Raw genomic sequence first — 19,596 nt, 5'->3', positions numbered from 1 at the left:
TAAACCACAGCATGAAAATGTTTGTTATTTAGTAAACTACCATCTAAATGGATTGTCTATACACTGCATACAAATATTTCATTTAGGAGTTAAGATTAGGGCTTTCAATTGATGTAAACACATATCGTAAAGCCTCCATCACTAACATCGTTCAAAAACTACCTCCAACTGTACAAAATCTGTTTCTTTAGCGCATTTCTTTCTGGAACTGTACATAAACCTTTAGTTTTTATATTGACTAACATGGCGGTGGAATTAAGAAACACCACTATTTAGATCAATTTATTCAACCCTTTTGTAGCATAACTGATATGGGAGGGATCAAAGCTGAGTAACATTCCACATGCTACTAGAACTCACTCTTTATGTCAGTGATAGGAATTGATTTGCAGACCTTATGGTCTTGAATGAAAAGTGCGTCAACTCAAGACTAAGTGGCACCTCTGTAAGGGGAATTATGATTTGTAAAATAAAAGAAAAAATGAAAAAGATAAGAGGAGAGACCTTCTGTTGTGGCCCCCCCAACCAGTGACAAAGCAGATATCGGAGACTTGTATTTCTTTAGCCGAGGTGGGCAGCCAGGCTGGTCTCACAAAGTCATTAAAGATCACAGGCTTCTTGAGATGTAGAAGCGAAATATCATAATCTTCTGTTTCTGAATTATAATTCTCATGGGTTATAGCACTGTATACACCCATTTCATGTCACCAAAAAATAAAAACAAGGAAAATAAAACATGCATACCCCCACCCAGGAAAACAAGTGACCGGTACCAAACACACAGGTTACAAAATCTGACAAGTCAGTTTCGAGATGTAGCCTTCAATAGGACAGTCAATAAAGTGTCATTTTCTAATTGTAACAAGATTTTTTTTTTTTATTAAATTATTTAATCTATATATACATATATTAAATCTTACCTGCTCACATCCTTCATTTATGGTTAGGTCATGTTCTTCTGCTACTATTTTCCATCTAGATGGATTAGACTTACTGAAAAATAAACACTTTGAGAGTATTTGAAAGGATTACACAGTACTTGGTCAGAAACTTGGATATCAATTAATTTTAAGAGCGGAAACAGTTTGGGATTTTGGCCAAACATATGTAATGTGTGACTGTATATAAATTAAGCCAAAAAAACATCAACTTGACAATTCAATTTTCATGATTGCCTTGATTAACATGACATCAACATGACCTGTATGCAGTATAAACCTCCCTTGGGAGGGCACACTGAAGGTGGCTTCACATTTAGACATGTGCACCTACATCACTGAAATCTGACCCCAAAAACAGAATATGGTGGCAGAAGGAAGCTTTTTTCACTGCTTTAGGTGGAAACAGCAGTAACTTACGGATCAATGCAATGTGCAGCAGTCAGAATCCAGGTAGACATAATGATAGTTCCTCCACAAATAGGAAGACCTTTTTCACAAAGAATCATTTGCCAGGGCAAGGAGTTTGGCCTGGCTTCCTCTCCTCTCCTCCCACAATACGGCTGCTCTTCCACACAGGAGACACTGCAGATTTACCACAGCCAACCGCAAAACACACACTCCAAGCATGAAGAAACATGACAAAGAGACAACCCTTCTATTAAATCAGACAAAAATGATCTAGGTTCTTAAATTCACTGAAGCTATAAGGGAGGGAAGGGGGGAATGTATATTAATCAGTTTTAAAAATGGTTGTGTTAATCAAGACACAATTGGGACTAACGTAAAAGGCTAACTTGGCTTTTACTTGCGCTTTGTCAAATACTGTGGCTTTCTGTTAAGTGACAAAACCTGAAATCAATTACGGTAGTATTAATCTGTTAATTTACCATAATTGCGCACCGATAAGTATAATGCTTCACACTTGACTACCGCTATGAAAACTGCGATATGTATTTCTTTGGAGTTTAATCAGTGGTTATACCTTGCTCAGAACATGATCAATCCCACAATTCACTGCATATATATGCATTTGGGTCAGTCCGTGACAAATCACGCAATAGTAGTTAACACCCTAGCCCCTCCAATTTACACCAAACTCGGTGCTTCGGATTGTTCAGTGCAAAACAAATCAAAAGACGATTTCATCTTGATTATTATTATTATTTATTTCTTAGCAGACGCCCTAATGCAGAGCGACTTACAATTGTTACAAGATATCACATTATTATTTCACATTATTTTTTACATACAAGTGCCCATTTATACAGTTGGATTTTTACTGGAGCAATCTAGGTAAAGTGCCTTCCTCAAGGGTACAACAGTAGTGTCCCCCACCGGGGAGTGAACCCACGACCCTCCGGTCAAGAGTCCAGAGCCCTAACCACTACTCCACATCCAGTCAAGGTGTCAAAATCCGAATTGGACCTGCCACATTTTGTACAGTTTTTATTTTTTTTAAACCACCGCAGTCTGGTTTTGAACCGCTGACTTTCAGCACTAAAGGGAGACACGCTAGAGTTTCGCTAAAGGGGAATCCACCGTAGCGGTTTTGTATCTGTTTGCACACATACAATGTGCTTATCCTACCAGTGGTGGTTGTTCATTACACAATCGAGCTTTTAATCAAAAACTATTCGAGTTCGACCAGTTTTTATTGGAAACTGCAAAAATCCAAAAATGATATTAACACATTAAAAAAAAAAAAAAAGTGTTACCCATTAACAGTTTTTTTTTTTTACATGGGAAAACTTAAATGCAAATCTGAGATAAATGTAATGGAAATATCAAGTCAAAGTTATAGGAAGTTCATATGTTACCCCCCAATCCCCACAAATTCTGAATAAATATATTGAACAAAAGTCACACTAGTAAATTTCACCTTTTTCCTCAGTCTTTTAAACATTTTAAAAACACAAGTTGTAGCCTATTGTAAAAGCTTAATTGAGACTTGGGCATTGAACAGGTTTCCAAACATTCCAATCCAAAACAAACTGTCCTCTTCTAGAAGAGACGGCATCTTCTTCCTCAGCTTTGAGTTCACCTGAGCCATCTCTGGAGATTCTCAGTTTATGCATTAAACAGAAGAATGAAAGCTGGGTGTTGGAATTAGGAATTAATCTGTGTAGACAGAGTGCCTGTAAAGTAATTGTATTTAACCAGATATTTACATAGATTGTAGCTCTTTCATTAGTTATACGTCTCAATGTTCAGTTTTAGAAAAAAAAAAAAAAAAAACCCTGCTGCCGTAGCAACTAGATTTATTTTAAAACACGATATCTGTTTCCATATCTGTCGCATATCCTGGATTGTGTCACACAAGCAGTCTCTTCCGGCTCAAATATTGTTGGTTAGACAGGAAAGCAGGAGTTGAAGTTGGGGTATTAAACTTGTAGGTGAACCAAGCAAGGAAGTGCAATGCTAGTTGGGGCAGCAGTGATTTGGGCTCTGACTCTTGACCGGAGGGTCGTGGGTTCAATCCCCAGTGGGGGACACTGCTGCTGTACTCTTGAGCAAGGTACTTCACCTAGATTGCTCCAGTAAAAACCCAGCTGTATAAATAGATAATTATGTAAAAAAAAAAAAAATAGTGATATCTTGTAACAATTGCAAGTCACTCTGGCTAAGGGCATCCAAGAAATATTTTAAAGCATAGCTTGCACAGAGATTTCTTTAACCCAATAGGCAGAATGCTAATCATGTAGGACCAGATGCTATGCTTCTAAAAATACTTGTTCTTTCAAAATATCAAACCTACAGCATATACTGAATGCCAAGGTAAGTGTGCTGGCCATACAAAACCAATTTTAATCTTGCTACATAAACTAGACTTCAAATTGGGATAGTATAAGCAAACACATTACCTTCCTGTAACTATGCAAAGCAGAGACTTTGGATTAATATCAGTCTCCCCCACCCCCTAATGCAAACACTTAAAGGGGGTTTCTCAAATGGGTTTATCATTTTTGGATTCCTCTTGCATGGAGGGGTTTTTAAAACCAGAAAAATAAAAAAAAATAACCACCCACCAAACCAACTCTAAACTTGACCCCTTACCTGCAACAATTTGAAAAAGCAGTTTGGTATCAACCAGCAATGGTAGTGTATTTCTTTTTGGGTTACTTGTCATGAAATGATGCATTTCTAAAGACTTTGAATTTGTCCCTGAAAGTGAACATCTGCACAACCCACTGACGATTCCACACTCAACTAGAATCTTACATAAGAAACCAAAAGTACACATTTTAGTGTGCACCAAGGGCACCCCCCCCCCCCCCCCACATTCTAGAGGAATTGTGGAAAAGCAGGTCATTCTAATGTATGAGGCATGAAGAAATCATTTCAATTAAGGCTTTTTTTTTTTTTTTTTTTTAAATTTACCACAAAAAAAAAAAACACACACCTCTCCCATTTACCCAACACATTAACCATTAATTGAACCAATGCAGAGTTTGTGAAATTGTATTTTATTTCATAGCAGTCAATACGGGCACATGGGAAAGGGGTTCTACATAATCTCAGACTTCCTAAAAAGGACCAATTGGTTGCATCAGTGTACATACAAAGAGCACAATTTAATTACACTTAATTTACACTTCTCCGTTCGTGATTTTGCTGATCCATTGCCTGTATGCAGACACCTTGGTGTAAACAGCAGGAGCTTGAGTCACACATTCCTTGTTGCCCCAGCTTACAACACCAATCAGTAGATACAGAGAATCTTTCTGGCATTCAAGAGGACCTCCAGAATCGCCCTGCAACACAGTGAACGTAGACTGCATATAAAAAAAAGCCTGCATAATATTTCTATAGCACCATAGGAGCATCAATGGAGAATGTAAATACCCTGATTTTTCAGAAAACCTTTGGATAAAATTCCATATCAAAATGCTTGGCATTCAGAAGACAATCCTGTTGGCTGGGTCCAACAGAAGTTAGAAAATACCGTTGAGGAAACAATTCAGTACATACCCTACACGATGTAGAACCAGCAGCCCCTGCACACACATGGGTAGGTTTTATAACATCACCCCAATAATCTGCACAGCTCTTGCTACCAACAATAGGAAGCGAAGCCTGGTTCAACTTGTTTGGAAACACCTGATCTGGGGGGTAGGGAAGAGGGGGAAAAAAAAAAAACACATTAAAGTGCTATATTATACACGATTAGCAGGTTATGCTAAAAAAATTGCTCAACTAAAATACCATCCTGCAACAATCCAACACAAACGCAATACTTACTAACTAGGTCCGTAGCCCCCCATCCCGTAGACACACAAGACCAGCTGGCATCTACTTCTACACCCCCGTCTGGCAGGCAGATTGGAATAACAGTGTCTCCTTTTGAGGAAGGCACATTTTAGCTTGGGTGCAGAATGCTCCAAGAGATTGTAAAATAAAAGAAGTCTTGTACAATACCTAGTCTGGCAGGTGTCTGGAGGCGGAGCAGAGCAAGGTCATTGGCTGGTGGGAAACCTCCGTAGTTGTTGTGGTTGTATTTTGCAATTACTTGGATCACCTGGATTTGTTCCGTTTTAGACGAGAGGTCATGCGCTCCCAAGACCACTGCATCAGTGTCACGGCTGAAGTTTTACAAAAGATGTTCACAGCATTGCAAGGAGACAAGATTATACTGAATTTCCCCAACAGAACCCAGACAGTTACTTGGAAACCAGGGTAGACACCTACTTGCAAATTGCCAAATAAATCCTTGCTTAATGAAGATTCACTATACTGCTGCATATTAATGTTATTCATCCTAGACAAATATTGTACATTGAAAAACCATTTGTTTATATTCTAGTTCAGAAGAGAACATGGAAAATGAATTCTCTAAAAACAGGAATTAAGTTAAGGTGTCACTTGCTGTTTCACATTAACCATTCCCCCCCCCCCCCGATTACCAGCATGTAGCATACTATATTGAAACAAGATTCAATACTCTTGACACAAAAAAAAAAAACAAAAAAAAAAAAACCCACACACACTACCACTACTTACTTGAAGTCACAATGGCCTGCTGTGAGAACCCAGTTCTGGTGGATCAAACACCCACCACAGTAATGCTGGCCTTTGTACTGCAGGCTCACTTGCCAGGGCCACGAGTTTGGACATGCAACGATACCATTTATAATTCTGGACTGTTCTTGCATCAATTGCTGTCCGAGTCCACAGGGCTTAAACTTGGTTATACCACAGGGATCTGAAAGGCAGATTCATGTTAGTGTGCTGCTTAAGTGCATAGCAGGATTAGATTTTGTTACTAGGCTCATCATGCTTAACAGCACAATAGTGTTGTCGTGGTCCCTGGTCCCTCCCCCAAAAAAAAAAAAAAAAAGCCAGGAACGCCTATCCTTACAACTGTCTCCCCTGACGTGAAAGGTATTTTCAGTTCGGGTGCCGAGTCCAACGCCCTCCGTTTCGGAATATTTGATCCTGAACCCCCTCGCTCCAGCACTAGAATCAGTCTTGAACTTCAGGGACACAAAGCTGCTACTGGATATCAGCTTCATTGGGCTTTGCTCACCACATAGAGAAGCTGAGGGGAGGGGAGAAGAAGAAATTAGATAACTTTCTATACATGTAGAACATGTGTTCTGGCTGCATTATCGTCATCTGAAAATAACAGAATTTACCACAGTTATGCCCCCCCTTACAAAATCCACAACTTTAGAAAAAAGTAAGAGGCACATTGCAATTTACCCAGCAATTTGGACACTGCATTTGGTCCATCATAAATATCCAAGTGATCCCAGTTGCATCCACGGGTGTCCTCAGTGACGAAGTCCACTACCTCCAACAGGATCTTTTTTCCAGATGTGGAGTAGATGGTCCACATACAGTCCAAGTTGCCAGGATAATGGTCTGGATAATTGGGGGACTTCAGCTCTCCAGGTAACTCCTGAATCAACACCAACACTGGGCATGAAGCTGAAATTGAAATATGAAACATTTAACACAATGTACAGCTACCTCCAAACCATGCAATGTTGCCAAACTACAGTAGGATATTATCCGAGGATAATATGATACACTATTCTACAGTATTTTAAATACTCCAATCCACTGGTATAGATGTACAGATATAGGGACAGTACATTTACTTGAAGTCAGAAGTGGGATTCATACCTACACCTTTTAATTAGGCAGGAGTGACATTGAAAGTTAGGCTGGCCATCTACCCATTTAAAACCAATGCCTCCCATCTCAAGTACTCTCTACATTCACATGCTTATCTAAAATCCGTGTATCTACAGCATCTGTTCTATTGCAGTGCTAACAAGGATTCTGAAGGGGACATTTAGAACAGAATATTAGTAAACTAGGGTTCCAGGACAATTACCCCAATAATCCAGTTTGAAACAAGTGGAGGATTAAACAAAATCAAGCAATCCAACTACTAAAGTATTTTAATTGCCAAGAGGACAGGCATAGCAAAGCTTGTGGGTTATTCCAAATCAAAACTACAAAGGACAGCTGTTCCTCTTCAAAATGTCTTGTAGCCAGCTCATTCTTGCAGTTTACAATTCATGCCTTAATGTACAAATGATTTCCCTTCAAGTAAGATTGGTCAAATTCATATATTAAGCGTGCCCTTTGTTTCACATCCAAAAGGGTAAGTATCTGTGACCAGTGTAAGTAGTGTAGGATTGCCAATTAGTTTAACTCTGCTAGACCTAAAAGTATTCCAATCATTCACATCAGTTAGAACAGAAGACATGGCTTTAGGCTTGCACCAGGACAGCATTAGCTACGGCAGGAGCAAACTAAAAAACTGATCAGCCTTTAAAAGTCCTTGTGTTGAAAGAAAGTGAAGTTGTTTGAAAAGTGCACAAAAATCAAAACACTTCATCCAGAATAAAGGATAACATCCCAGACACTTCAAAGCAACAAGATAATCAAGGAAATCAGTTTATAAAGTGTCTAGACATACCAGAAAGCAGATTCTCATCCATTTGTACACCAGATGCTAAAAAAAAAAAAAAAAAAAAAAAAAAAAAAAAAAATTAGTAACAGCAAGCATTTCTTGCTTAGACAACAGCAATACTTAAGTTACTGCATTTGTATGCAGCTATAATTATGCTCCCCCACTCACTGAAAATTGACATGTACTTGTATAATGGGACAAATCCAAGAATAATCATTTCAGATAACTTACTTGGTTTCATCTCCATGAAGGAATATCCCAAGAGAAACCCTTTACTTGTTTGCTCGCAAGTGGCACGGAACACAATTGTTAATTCAGGCCCAGAGGACTTCACAGATGGAGGCAAGTCCCGTCCAAAGAAGTGGGCTACAGAGGTTTAAAATTGAAAAAACACCCCAAAAGTGAATCATTTACACATTACTCCAAACACTAGCTTTACATTGTACTTCTGAACACTTAAATCTTATGGTATCACAATGTAGATAAATATTGAAGTTTATTTAAAACATTTTGAATTGAGCCCAGAATTGGATCAGGGTTAGCAACACCCCAAAACGAAAGGTCTTGTTCATGCTAGTGTTCACCATACTGAACTCTTTACAGTGCTGCCCAGATAATTTAGGATACTTACCCAACAACTCCTTTGGGGCACCAGCTCCTTCATAGATATCTAGATTATCAGTGCAGGAAACTGAACTGGATTCAGTGCTGAAGGTCTTGAAATCAATTCTAATGATGAAGTTCAGTGGTGCTACAATTCTCCAAGAGCAGCTATACAAAGAAAGTTGAGACTTAATTTAGCATGTGTACACAAGTTCATAACAGTCAAGTGTATTTATATACACGGCAAACTGAAGTATTAAATCTTGCACCTCAGAAAAAAAGTTGCAGCAACACCATCCTAAACATGGCGTACCTTTTATTATTTATTTCTTAGCAGACGCCCTTATCCAGGGAGACTTACATTTGTTAAGATATCACATTATTGTTACATACAATTACCCATTTATACAGTTGGGTTTTTACTGGAGCAATTTTAGGTAAAGTACCTTGCTCAAGGGTACAGCAGCAGTGTCCCCTACCAGGGATTGAACCCACAACCCTCCGGTCAAGAGTCCAGACCCCTAACCACTACGCCACACACTACCTTCAAAAAAAGTGAATTGTGAATTTATATAAAAGGGGTTTAATAAACAGAACATTGTTTGCCAGAATTCAGGAAAAAAGTCCAAGATGTTCGATTGTCGAAATGTTGTAGATATTAAGGACACCCACCGTGCAGGTATTGCAAAGTCCAGAACAAACATTAGTTCTACACCATATAAAGTTGAACCGATTACCAATGCTTGTTAGTCCAATTGATTAGAAAGCCTTTGTTCTCCAGGTTGTAGTGACATTGTACATGCTAGTACAAGTTACTGTAAATGATACGGTTTTAGCAGAGATTTCATTAAGAATATTTGAATCATGCATTTCTGATACTGCAAAGTGAACAGCAATTCAAAAGCAGTCAAATGCCCCCCCCCCCCCGATACCAGACAAATGCCCAGTTATACTGCATATTCCCACCCTCTAACTTGACACTTAGTGATGCAGTTTCCTCCCAGTCCAAGGAATGAAATCAGACCAGAGAATTTAGGCTCCAGCCTGAATTGGGAGTAAAACAGGAGTACATTTATAATAAACTAGACATGTGGAAATGGAGGGGGGGGTGAAAACTCAACCATGTCCCAGTTCTGTGGAACATGGAAACATAGTACAGTTCCCAGACAGCTCTTTCATGCTTTGGCCAGCCATTTTACTCCAGACTAAACCACTGCTTTGTACTAGAAATGCTGTTACTCGGCATGTGTATCAGCACCCCAACCATGCACACCACAGACCAAGTTTTATGCAAGTCAAAAGCTCAAATACTCTTCTCCATGAACAAGCATTTTCTATCTCCTTACCTGGTATTTTTGGGGTAGTTCTCAGGATATCGTGGAGATCTAATCTCACTGCCACTTGGCCCCATCAGTAATACATCACCACAGTTTTGCTTGAAATCCACTTCTGAGACAGCATCCTTTTGGTCAAGTGCTGCATAAACAGCTATTAAATATATAATTGTTAAAGTGCTTTGTCCCAAAACAGAACTACAACTTGCTTGAATATTTGTGAAAACTACCGACACAGCTTACCAATGTTTTTGTTAACTGTATAGTTCAGAGCAAAGCCTTTCTCCATGGCAGGTTCGTCGGTTGTGAACTGAAACCTCACTACTGATCCAGCACTTGACTTCACCACCAATGGATGGTTAAATACACCACAGTATTGGCCTTCAAAATAAATATGTACAGCATTACAGGTCAAATATTTAGGACCAACACATTACCAATTCTAACTTGGTAAATCTTACCTAGAAGAATACTTTGGTTGCCTATCTCTTCACGGATGCGGAGGAATGCTCTCTCACACTCGTTTGACTGGGTTATAGACAGATTGTATATGGAAATCTGCACTGTGCTGCTTGGCTCCAAATTCAATACCCAGGAGCAGTTTAGGTAGCCAGCATATTCAAGAGGATACCCTGGGGACGTAAAGGAACCTTGCAGGCCAGCAAGCACCTCATTAGAGGGACACTCTGTGGAAGGCAAGGAATTGGTAAACAGCCCATTTAAATCCTTACTGCTCCAATAGTACAATGTTTGGCTCCATGAATTAATGCAATTAATTAACCCCACCAACATTAAGTAAAGGAAGGGCAATAAAATCAATTCACTTTGGGGATATTTCTCCATTGGACAGTCACTGTAAAACTAAGCCAAACTGGTTCACAGTATGCATATCAAAAGCATTTTAGCAATGCTGAACTGAACTTGGTTGAAGCACAAAACAAAAAAAAATTGACCTACCATTGGTGCGAATGGACATTGAGGGTTCATCTGCAGAAGTCCCAGTCGCTCTTTTTCCAGGCTTATAATCTTGAAACAAAAAAATTGCCCCAGATTCAGATCTACTAGTACCTTAATTCGGCACTACAAATTGAATATACATGCTTACCCTTTACAGATCTAATCCAATCAATTAAGACTCTGACACGAGTGTATACTCCAGGCTTGGTTCCACACCCAATACCCCAGCTCTGCAAACCATAGAGGACATATCTGCCATCTTCCTCGCACACCAGAGGAACACCAACATCCCCCTAAAAACACAAAAACAAAGTCAGCTTCACGTACTTGACAGAGGTCTGGCATTGGAGACTTCCTTGTTACTTTGCACTTAATATGAAATAGTACTAGGGGTAGTTTAACCTGCAAATGTCAATATTGAGTTAAACACTTTCTGGAAAGAATTTTGAAAATCAGAAACCAAGGGCAATGTACAAATGTTTCAACCACCTACTGTAACCCCTTTTAACCAGTGCACCTACATAACAGGAAGCGCTGCCAGTCGTGGGGAAGCCAGCACACATCATTCTATCCGTGATGCCACCAGGGTGCTGGTAAGACTCCTTGCAGACAGTTGTGCTCTGGATTGGAATATACTGCTGCTGAAGCCTGGTGGCAATCTTTATGCCTTGAAAAGAAAAAAGTGATCTATAAAAAACCAAGCACAAGACACTCAAGTACAAAATAGTGTTTTAATATGGAATTGCATTAAACTGATTAAGACAGAACATGTGAGCTAGTGAAAGGATTGGTTTCGCAACAGTTTAGACAAGTGTTGCATTATACAGACTTGTCAAATGCTTGATTTTATTTTTGATTAGCACACCCTGCATGTATTTCAAAAAATATTAATTATGTAGCCAAATTGTCAAGGACAAATATTTAAGGCTTTCAATAAATCATGTTGTGAACAGGACTTCATATCAATTTAGTAATTGATTGAACAGTGTGTCCCAATAAAGCATTACCAAGCTCTATACATTTGAGCATACCGACTTACCAGAGTTGCAGCCTTCAGGAGGACAATCTGAAGAGGAATCTTGTTGACCTACAATAAAACCCAAATCTCAATGCAACAGTACCTGCATTCATTAAAGCTGTACATAGCAGATTCAAATACTATGAATTTGAATCTTCATTGCAGATTAGACAATTTTATAGATTTAGCATGGCTTTGGAATTGACAATTCCTTTATATACTGTAGTCAGTGTTGTATAATTCCAAGGTATTGCTGCTAATATTACTACTTGTCTTGGTACCAGTAACAAATGCTAACCCCCCTCCCCCCAGACATTCAAACTTACACTAGATCAATCAACATTGAAATGTACATCAAAATGCCATAACCATACCCAATAAATGCAAGTCATTGAAGAAGTCTACCAGCAGCACAAGTGAATTGAAAGGCACATTTTTATATCAATTAGAATATGGCCCAAGCAACAAAATAAAAACTTTGGGGAAAAAGCAGATGACATTTAAAAGATACACTTGACATGTTAACACACCCCATGTTACAACAATGCAAACCTTAAGTACAAATAGCCACACTCCTTGGTCTTCAAGCTTCTACTAGCCATGCGGTCTATGATCTAGACAGACACATCCATTGCCAATGGGTAAAGGACATACCTTCGTTTATGACCCCCCAGCCAGACCCAACACAGACTGAGGAGGGTTCCACTGGACTGGATACAGAGGGCAAGCAGACGGGTCTCACATGGTCATTGAAGATCAAATCTGACACCTTGACAAGAGCCAGATCATAGTCTTCCGTATACAAGTTATAACTTGGATGGAATATGATCTTTATTACTTCCCTATCCTAAGGATACAAAAAGAAATGCATCATTGCATTGACTGCAGCATAATATGTCAGGAGGTACAGCATGTGGAATAACTTGTGAAAATGGCTAGTACAGTAATGCCACTATTTCAGTGCAGGAGGCCAGGATATAAAAAAAAAGTCCTCAAAGGCCATCTTCCTTACTTGCTCTGTTCCCTCAACTAGGTTTCGGTCATGGTCTCCAGTAATAACTCTCCAGTACTTCCTTAGGGGAGACCTGAAATTGTACAAAAAGGTAGGCTGGTATCACTGCAATTTCAAACAATTAACTGTTGATTAAACAAAACACTTCCTGGCATGTGAAATTGTCTTCAGCCTTAATCCCCTACTATTAGTTCATATATAGTATTGTCTACCCACAATTTCATGGGATGGAACCAACTAAAAACAAAACATCTAGTTAACTGGGAGAAATTTAAATTAACCCCCCCCCCCCCCCCCAACTTCAGTTTGACAAAGTATAACATTTAGTTTGATTGTCCCCCATCCCCACCAGTCTGCACATGAGCATCAAATTAGACAAGGACACAACTTGCATATTAAAGCAGCTGGCAGCAGTCACAATCCAGTTTGAGTCCACGACAGCCCCTGCACAGTACGGAGTGCCCTGGTACATGAGGGTTGCCTGCCAGGGCCAGGAGTGTGGCACAGCTTCCTCTCCACCAACAATGTGTTTGTTCTTCCACTGCGGCTCAATTGGCATCACACCACAGTCCGCTATAAAATAAGGGTTTAATAAAACAAGCAGTCTGCAAGCCATTAATACAGACTGCTTACCCCACCCCATTAATTAAGCAAGGAATAAAATCTGGGTAGAACATTAAATTGAGGGCTATTCCATGAACATGTATTAGTTGTTAGTTGCATGTGCATTTGAATAGACCCATTGCATTATTTTTTAGATATAGCATCTATCTAGTCTGCCTTTATATCCAATATTGCAAAACAGGTATGACAGGGTCCTATTTCACAAGATACATGTTAAAGTGCAGCTTACCCACAGGCACAAATTTTGTAATTGCTTCTGCAACAGGTTGCCATTGTTTCAGGATTTCAGATCCTATGGGTAAACAAATTCAGTTTTCAGGCAGTTTGGATTTAAGTTAGAAGCTTAATGTATGAATGCCACTCAAGCAAAACAGACTAAATTTTGGAAATGCCACTATCAGGTGACATGTTTGAAAAGACATCCTTACCAGCTGGCAAGAAAAAAAAATCTGCTTTAAATCCTCTGAAGTTGTTCTCTTTATCACTTATGAAGTGAATTGACATTGTGTTGCCTTTACTCCAGACAGGGCCAGGGACCGACAATCCACAAAGTTTGGCTAAAATAAATAGGTCTATTAGTAACAGATTATTACTACCCTCCAGGCATCTCAGTAGCGAGTTTGTTTTATTTTTTTAAAAATACAGTCAGACATTAATACTGGCCCTTCATTAACTGATCGTATTTCACTCAAATGAATACCCACATGCCAAAGTGATCCAACTAACCAAACCATACGAAAATGGATCCAAGTGAGGAGGGATCTGGAATACAATCCAATACATTACCTATCAATACTTGTTGGCTCTGGTCATTGAAAATGGACACAGAATCATACATGCACTCTTTGCTTTGTTCCACTTCAAAGTCAAGGAATTGCAACTGGGGGAGAAAAAAAAAACTCCTCATGAAGCGCACAATTGTGCTACCTTTTCATTTAGAATAACTAGTTCCATTTCAATTAAATGGAGTATTAATAGAGTACCAAATATTTGTTCATGCTGACCTGAACAAATACAATTCAGTTAATATTGCACACAAGATTCCCCCTAAAACACTTAAGCAGGAGCTACAGTAGATACAACTAGGAGCACTAGAAAGTATTTGTAAATGCATAAATATTCATTTACCTTTATAATATTATTAACTGGTGCTTTGATGAGCCAGTGACAATCTGCATTAGCAGGGTATGCAAGTGGATAGTTGGCAGTATCTATCTTGCTTTGTTCCACCAGAACAGCAGTGCTTCCACAACCTGAAGCTGCACAGAGAAGTTATATTAGACCAGCAACAAAACCCTGGACTCAAGGCTGTTTGTTAAAAGGCATCTAACCACAAAGAATGTTAAATGACTGCAACCCTTTAATAGAGGAGGCAAGTGCTTGAAATGAACTTTTTTTTTTTTTTTTTTTTTAATTCTCCTTTCAGTACAAAATGGCCGTAGAAGTCTGCGCTAGCCAACTGATGCAAAGAGACAAAGCCAAGCAGTCAATTGAGACAACCACCATATCCTGGAAGCAACATTAGGTCCATAAAAATGAAACTTCATTAAACTGTAGGTCTGCCAGTTCCCCAGAAGCTATATAGTAGAAAAACAAAACCACTCACCCCACTAGTAAGTTAGTTCTACTGTATAACCACCAAGTTTAATTGCCATGCACATACCTAGTTTGAGATTCAAGTTTTATTACAGCACTTAACCAAGTCTCTCTGCAGCTGCATAACTCCTCCCTACACACACTTAAGCTTAATGTTCACATTGCAGGACAGTTTGTCACCACACACTTCAGATACATTAACTCATGCTAAAACAGATGAATACAGACAGAAGTTTGACAGATGAATACCTCCCCTTGTACAGTACACAAGTGAAGGGCAAGGGTTAAATAGCTACAATGTATTTACTTTGAAAACCAAAAATATTTATAGCCACCCAGTTTGAGTATTATTATATCCAATTAGGCTAGAACATGACATTATTGCATGTAGTGCTGTACTGTTACCTTTCTGACTATTTTCATCAACGGCAGAGTAATTCAGAGCAAACCCCCAGCCACTATTACTGCTGTCAGAGATGAACTTTATTTGAGCTTTATCAGTGTCAACCAGGAGTGGAGCAGGCAGTTCCTTCCCACAGAGTTTACCTAAAAGCAAGGATCATCTTTAGTTAATTTCTCAAATGTCACGGTACTTCTACGTTTTAGACAATTCATATTACCAACTTATTTCAAATGAAGAGTTTAATTTGACAGCCAATCTGACGTATAGCAGAAGGAACTTTGGTATTTGGACAATGGGCAGCTTACCAACAAGAACCCCTTTGTTAGAATATACTGCCAGGTAGTCACGGTCACAGGTGACAGCCTCCTCTATGTCCATCTGAGTGATCTTGATCAGAATGTTCTGGCCAGTAGGGACAACAATATTCCAGACACACAAGCTGCAGAGAACAGTCAATATCGCATGTCACTTTTTTTACACACACTATATATATATATCACACACCTACCAGCATAATACAATACTGTATACCTGTTCTCTGAATAATTTCTTCCTATTGTCCGAGGGTATTGAATACTTCCTTGCACACCACTTAAAGTGATTCCACTGGAACTGCATTCTCCTACAAGAGAAATATAAGTTAGAGTTCTTTGAGGAACACTTGTACACCGACAAACATTGTGAAGACAGGAGCACTAGCCACAAAACACCAGAGCAAAATATATTATATATATATATGATTTGGTTGCTTAAATGCAGCACCAAAAGCCCCCCCCCCCTTATTCTAGAATAAGCTCAATAGTTTGAGAAATTGAATCTTACCTTCATCTACATATGCTCTTCCTGGGGGCAGGGGAAAAACAAAGTTTAATTTACACATTTAAAAAAGTGCAGATTGTAGAACAGACTTAATTGTTAAAGTAGTAAGACAGTTGTGGTGCTCTATCCTTAGGTTGAGATTTCCCCTCAACTTAGGTACCCAGCTCACCATGTTGCTATTGACCTGCAATCTAACTAAACCAGCAGATGGCACCACCAGCCAAGAAACCAACTATGTACATCGATTCCATCTTAAACCCTCACCAAATGGGCAACCACTTAATCAGACTATGCACCAGATACTCCAAAACAAAAACAAAACCTTCAAAACAATGAATCAGCATCTGTATTTAGTTTACACAAAGGTCCCACCAAGCCACTGTTTAGAAATATCTGAACTTACCAATGCTAATTTTCTCCAGGATATAAGGCAAGAAGCTTGATACTTTGGCGTATACTCCTGGAGTTCCTAGATTAGAACCGGTTGCATCACCTGCCCATTTCCTGGCACACCCAACTCCCCAGGAGGTGACTCCCATTAAGGTCCACAGACCAGTGGTTCTCTTACACACAAGAGGCCCCCCAGAGTCACCCTAAAATTTAAAAGTTACATTAAGAAAAGATTCTCGTGCAAGCAATGTCAAATGTCTCATTTTACAATAAGAGTGATGGTGTACCTGGCACGCATCACGGCCTCCTTCTGGAAAGCCTGCACATGTCATAGTCTCATCCATTGACGCAAGCTTTAGGGTGGTCAACACTTTATCACACTGCTGAGCTGAAATGAGGGGGAGGTCAACCTCTTGGAGAATCTCTGAAACTTCACCACCTGCAAACACAGCCAGTTAGTTGGAGCACAGTTGCTTCCATAATGAAATAGATGTAGTGCAATCGAGTCAGCCGCTCCATGCCCAGTGATCGTGCACTCTACACAGCTCACCCATCCACAATTGACTAGAGCAGTTTATACAGTAAAAGCACAAGGCAGAACTAGATTTAATCCAACAGTCTAACTGAAGCCCTCAGGAGTGACTACTACATGCTGCAACTTCAAAGTTGACCAAGGCTCAGAGGACTCATGGTCAGTCACAAGGACAGCCTGTTTAATTGCAGCTCTGTATTTCCTTGCATCTTGAGTGAAGTACTTCACCAGCACTCTTCAAAAAACAATGTGCAATGGTTTAAAAAGGATTCAAAAATAAAACTAAGCAAAGTAAAAAGGTTCACCTTCCACTGTCTTTCCCCATCCGCTTCCTACACACATGGTGCCAGCTGGAAAAACTTGGGTTTCATCTGGAAGGCAGACTGGCTGAACTTTTGTTCCTGAAATAGGAAGTAAACGTTGGGATGGGACAACTTTGGGTCCTGTCTCGATTTTGACCTGGTAGAATATGCCACTACATACCAAACACTTAATTGGGGAGGTTAATTTAATTCTCATGCAGTAGTACAAATACCTTCATTACAAGCTCAGCTTCCCCTTTAATATATGCATTTAAAATGTACAATATTTAAGCTTAAATGATAAATCAAAAGAGCCAAAGGGTTAAATAGTGAAAAATATTACAAAATGGACAAAAGCTGTATTCGTGCTGGCAGGGAGTAAGTCAGTGTCTGGAAATGGGAGATAATGTACGTGTGCTTCAACTAATTAATTCTCTGTCAAGAATCAATCAGGACCGATTTTATATATTCAACTTGCTCACCAAATACAATTTTGCCTTTCAGGTGCACCAAAGCAACATCGTAGTTGACAGGGTTTTGGGCATTAAACTGCGGGTGAATGAAGTAATCCACTACTCCAAATTGCTGTTCCTCAGAATCTGTAGTATGGAGCTTGTACTCGCCAACCGTTACAACCAACTCATTTATTCGGGACCTGAAAAACAGATTGTAAGAAAGTTATGACACTGCAGCTGTCAAATCAAAAAAATAAATCTGTCCACACACATGAAATGGATGCTCACTTTCTATAGCTGGCAAAGCAATGTGCTGCTGAAATGACCCATTCATCGTTAATGATGCTGCCGCCACAGAAATGAAAAGTCCTCTGTTTAATGGAAACCTAGGAAAGGAGATAAGGCAGGCATAGTTTTGAGAAACAAATAGAAATATCTAAAAAAAAAAAAAAAAAAAAAAAAAAAAAAAAATCACACACACAATAGCTCCATGTACAGGTGTGTCCAAGAATGCAGGGTGGCAATATCAATGCAGTCTTCCACAGTTCAGCAAGACAACAAATCATTTCCATCAGCTTGAGATACAACAGCTTAAAATCTTTTGAGTCATAGGGCCTGGCCATGATTGAACAGGGTAACAAGCTTACAGTATGATGCTTTTTATTAATCTGTTGCACATACCTGCCAGGGATTGCCTCCTTCCACAGAGTTTTTGCCTCCAACAATCCTGAAGGAACCAATACCAGAGAAGGAAGACACTTCTTCTATTGGCCGATATCCACATTTGAATCCTAGAGCCCCCCCCAATAAAAACTAGTTAGTTAGTTAAATGCCACCTCTACCAGCTTTAGTTTGCTGTGGACTATTTGCCAGTTCAGACCTAGGGCATGCAATCAGTTCAATTTGGTTCTAGAACAATTAATCACACCAAGTTCAATTTAGTGAAATTGCTATGTAACAATAGACCGAGTTTTGTTTAGCACGAAAAGCTTCAGTTCTTACCAGATACACTTCTTTTAAATACATGCTTCTCGTTATTACTGGTATTAGCTATTGACTCCAGTACTTGCTCAACTGTATCACCCTCTTGGGATTGAAGAGTCCTAGGGCAAACTAAGTACAAAGGAAAAACTAGTTTCAAGACAATTTGCAAACAGTAAGTGGCCTAAAAAAAAAAATACAGTTTCAAAATACATTTTTTAAAAAAAATTACACGTTGTCTTACCACGCAAAATCTCTATTGCAAGCAAAATCCCTACTAAGTAAAACATTTTCGAATGAATCTTCATCGTGAACCGTTTTCCAGAAATTCAATACCAGCGTGGTCCAAACTCCATGCCTAGAAAACAAAAAACAAAACCGCACTTTAACTTACAAACGTATATTAATTTATAATTTTAAAAAAAAAAAAAAGACAACCATTATCTCGGAAGTCTATTTCCTTTACCCTTTGATTGTAAGTGTGGACGTAGAGTGAGTCCCCCCCTGTGTTCTTTAAATAGCTGACTGGCGTTTAGTGAAAACACCTGACTCTTATCACCAGCTTGTTTAATTGCGCACTAGAAGAATTCATTTGAAAATGTAGATTATTTCAGATACTGTTTCGTTATTTAATAATTAGCCCTATGTCTAAAAATTAACAATTCATCAGCAATAATTAATTCCCTTCACTAGAAACTATTTTC

At 39.1% G+C, this 19,596-nt stretch overlaps 1 protein-coding gene across 1 annotated transcript; it reads right to left on the bottom strand.

The window, feature by feature from the left end:
- Positions 1–4,387: 4,387 nt before the first annotated feature.
- Positions 4,388–19,414, bottom strand: LOC117414571 (ovochymase-1-like). Its single transcript, XM_059026982.1, has 37 exons — positions 19,359–19,414; positions 19,137–19,250; positions 18,914–19,024; positions 18,593–18,702; positions 18,200–18,297; positions 17,939–18,111; positions 17,460–17,555; positions 16,910–17,061; positions 16,636–16,825; positions 16,236–16,256; positions 15,945–16,035; positions 15,719–15,852; positions 15,416–15,556; positions 14,543–14,673; positions 14,201–14,294; positions 13,843–13,971; positions 13,644–13,706; positions 13,183–13,363; positions 12,791–12,863; positions 12,433–12,625; positions 11,800–11,847; positions 11,282–11,427; positions 10,909–11,053; positions 10,761–10,829; positions 10,265–10,489; positions 10,047–10,184; positions 9,816–9,957; positions 8,498–8,637; positions 8,098–8,232; positions 7,873–7,908; positions 6,642–6,869; positions 6,298–6,477; positions 5,940–6,141; positions 5,358–5,521; positions 5,181–5,279; positions 4,911–5,044; positions 4,388–4,693 (listed from the first exon to the last, which is right to left on the bottom strand). The coding sequence occupies exons 2-37, from the start codon at positions 19,198–19,200 to the stop codon at positions 4,529–4,531; spliced, it is 4,641 nt and encodes a 1,546-aa protein (XP_058882965.1). The 5' UTR covers positions 19,201–19,250; positions 19,359–19,414; the 3' UTR covers positions 4,388–4,528.
- Between the last annotated feature and the right edge of the window lie 182 nt (positions 19,415–19,596).

The sequence above is a fragment of the Acipenser ruthenus genome, chromosome 7 (assembly GCF_902713425.1).
Source record: "Acipenser ruthenus chromosome 7, fAciRut3.2 maternal haplotype, whole genome shotgun sequence".
Lineage (NCBI taxonomy): Eukaryota > Metazoa > Chordata > Actinopteri > Acipenseriformes > Acipenseridae > Acipenser > Acipenser ruthenus.
Note: the sequence above shows the minus strand (reverse complement) of the source record. Positions and strands in the feature narration are given on the sequence as shown.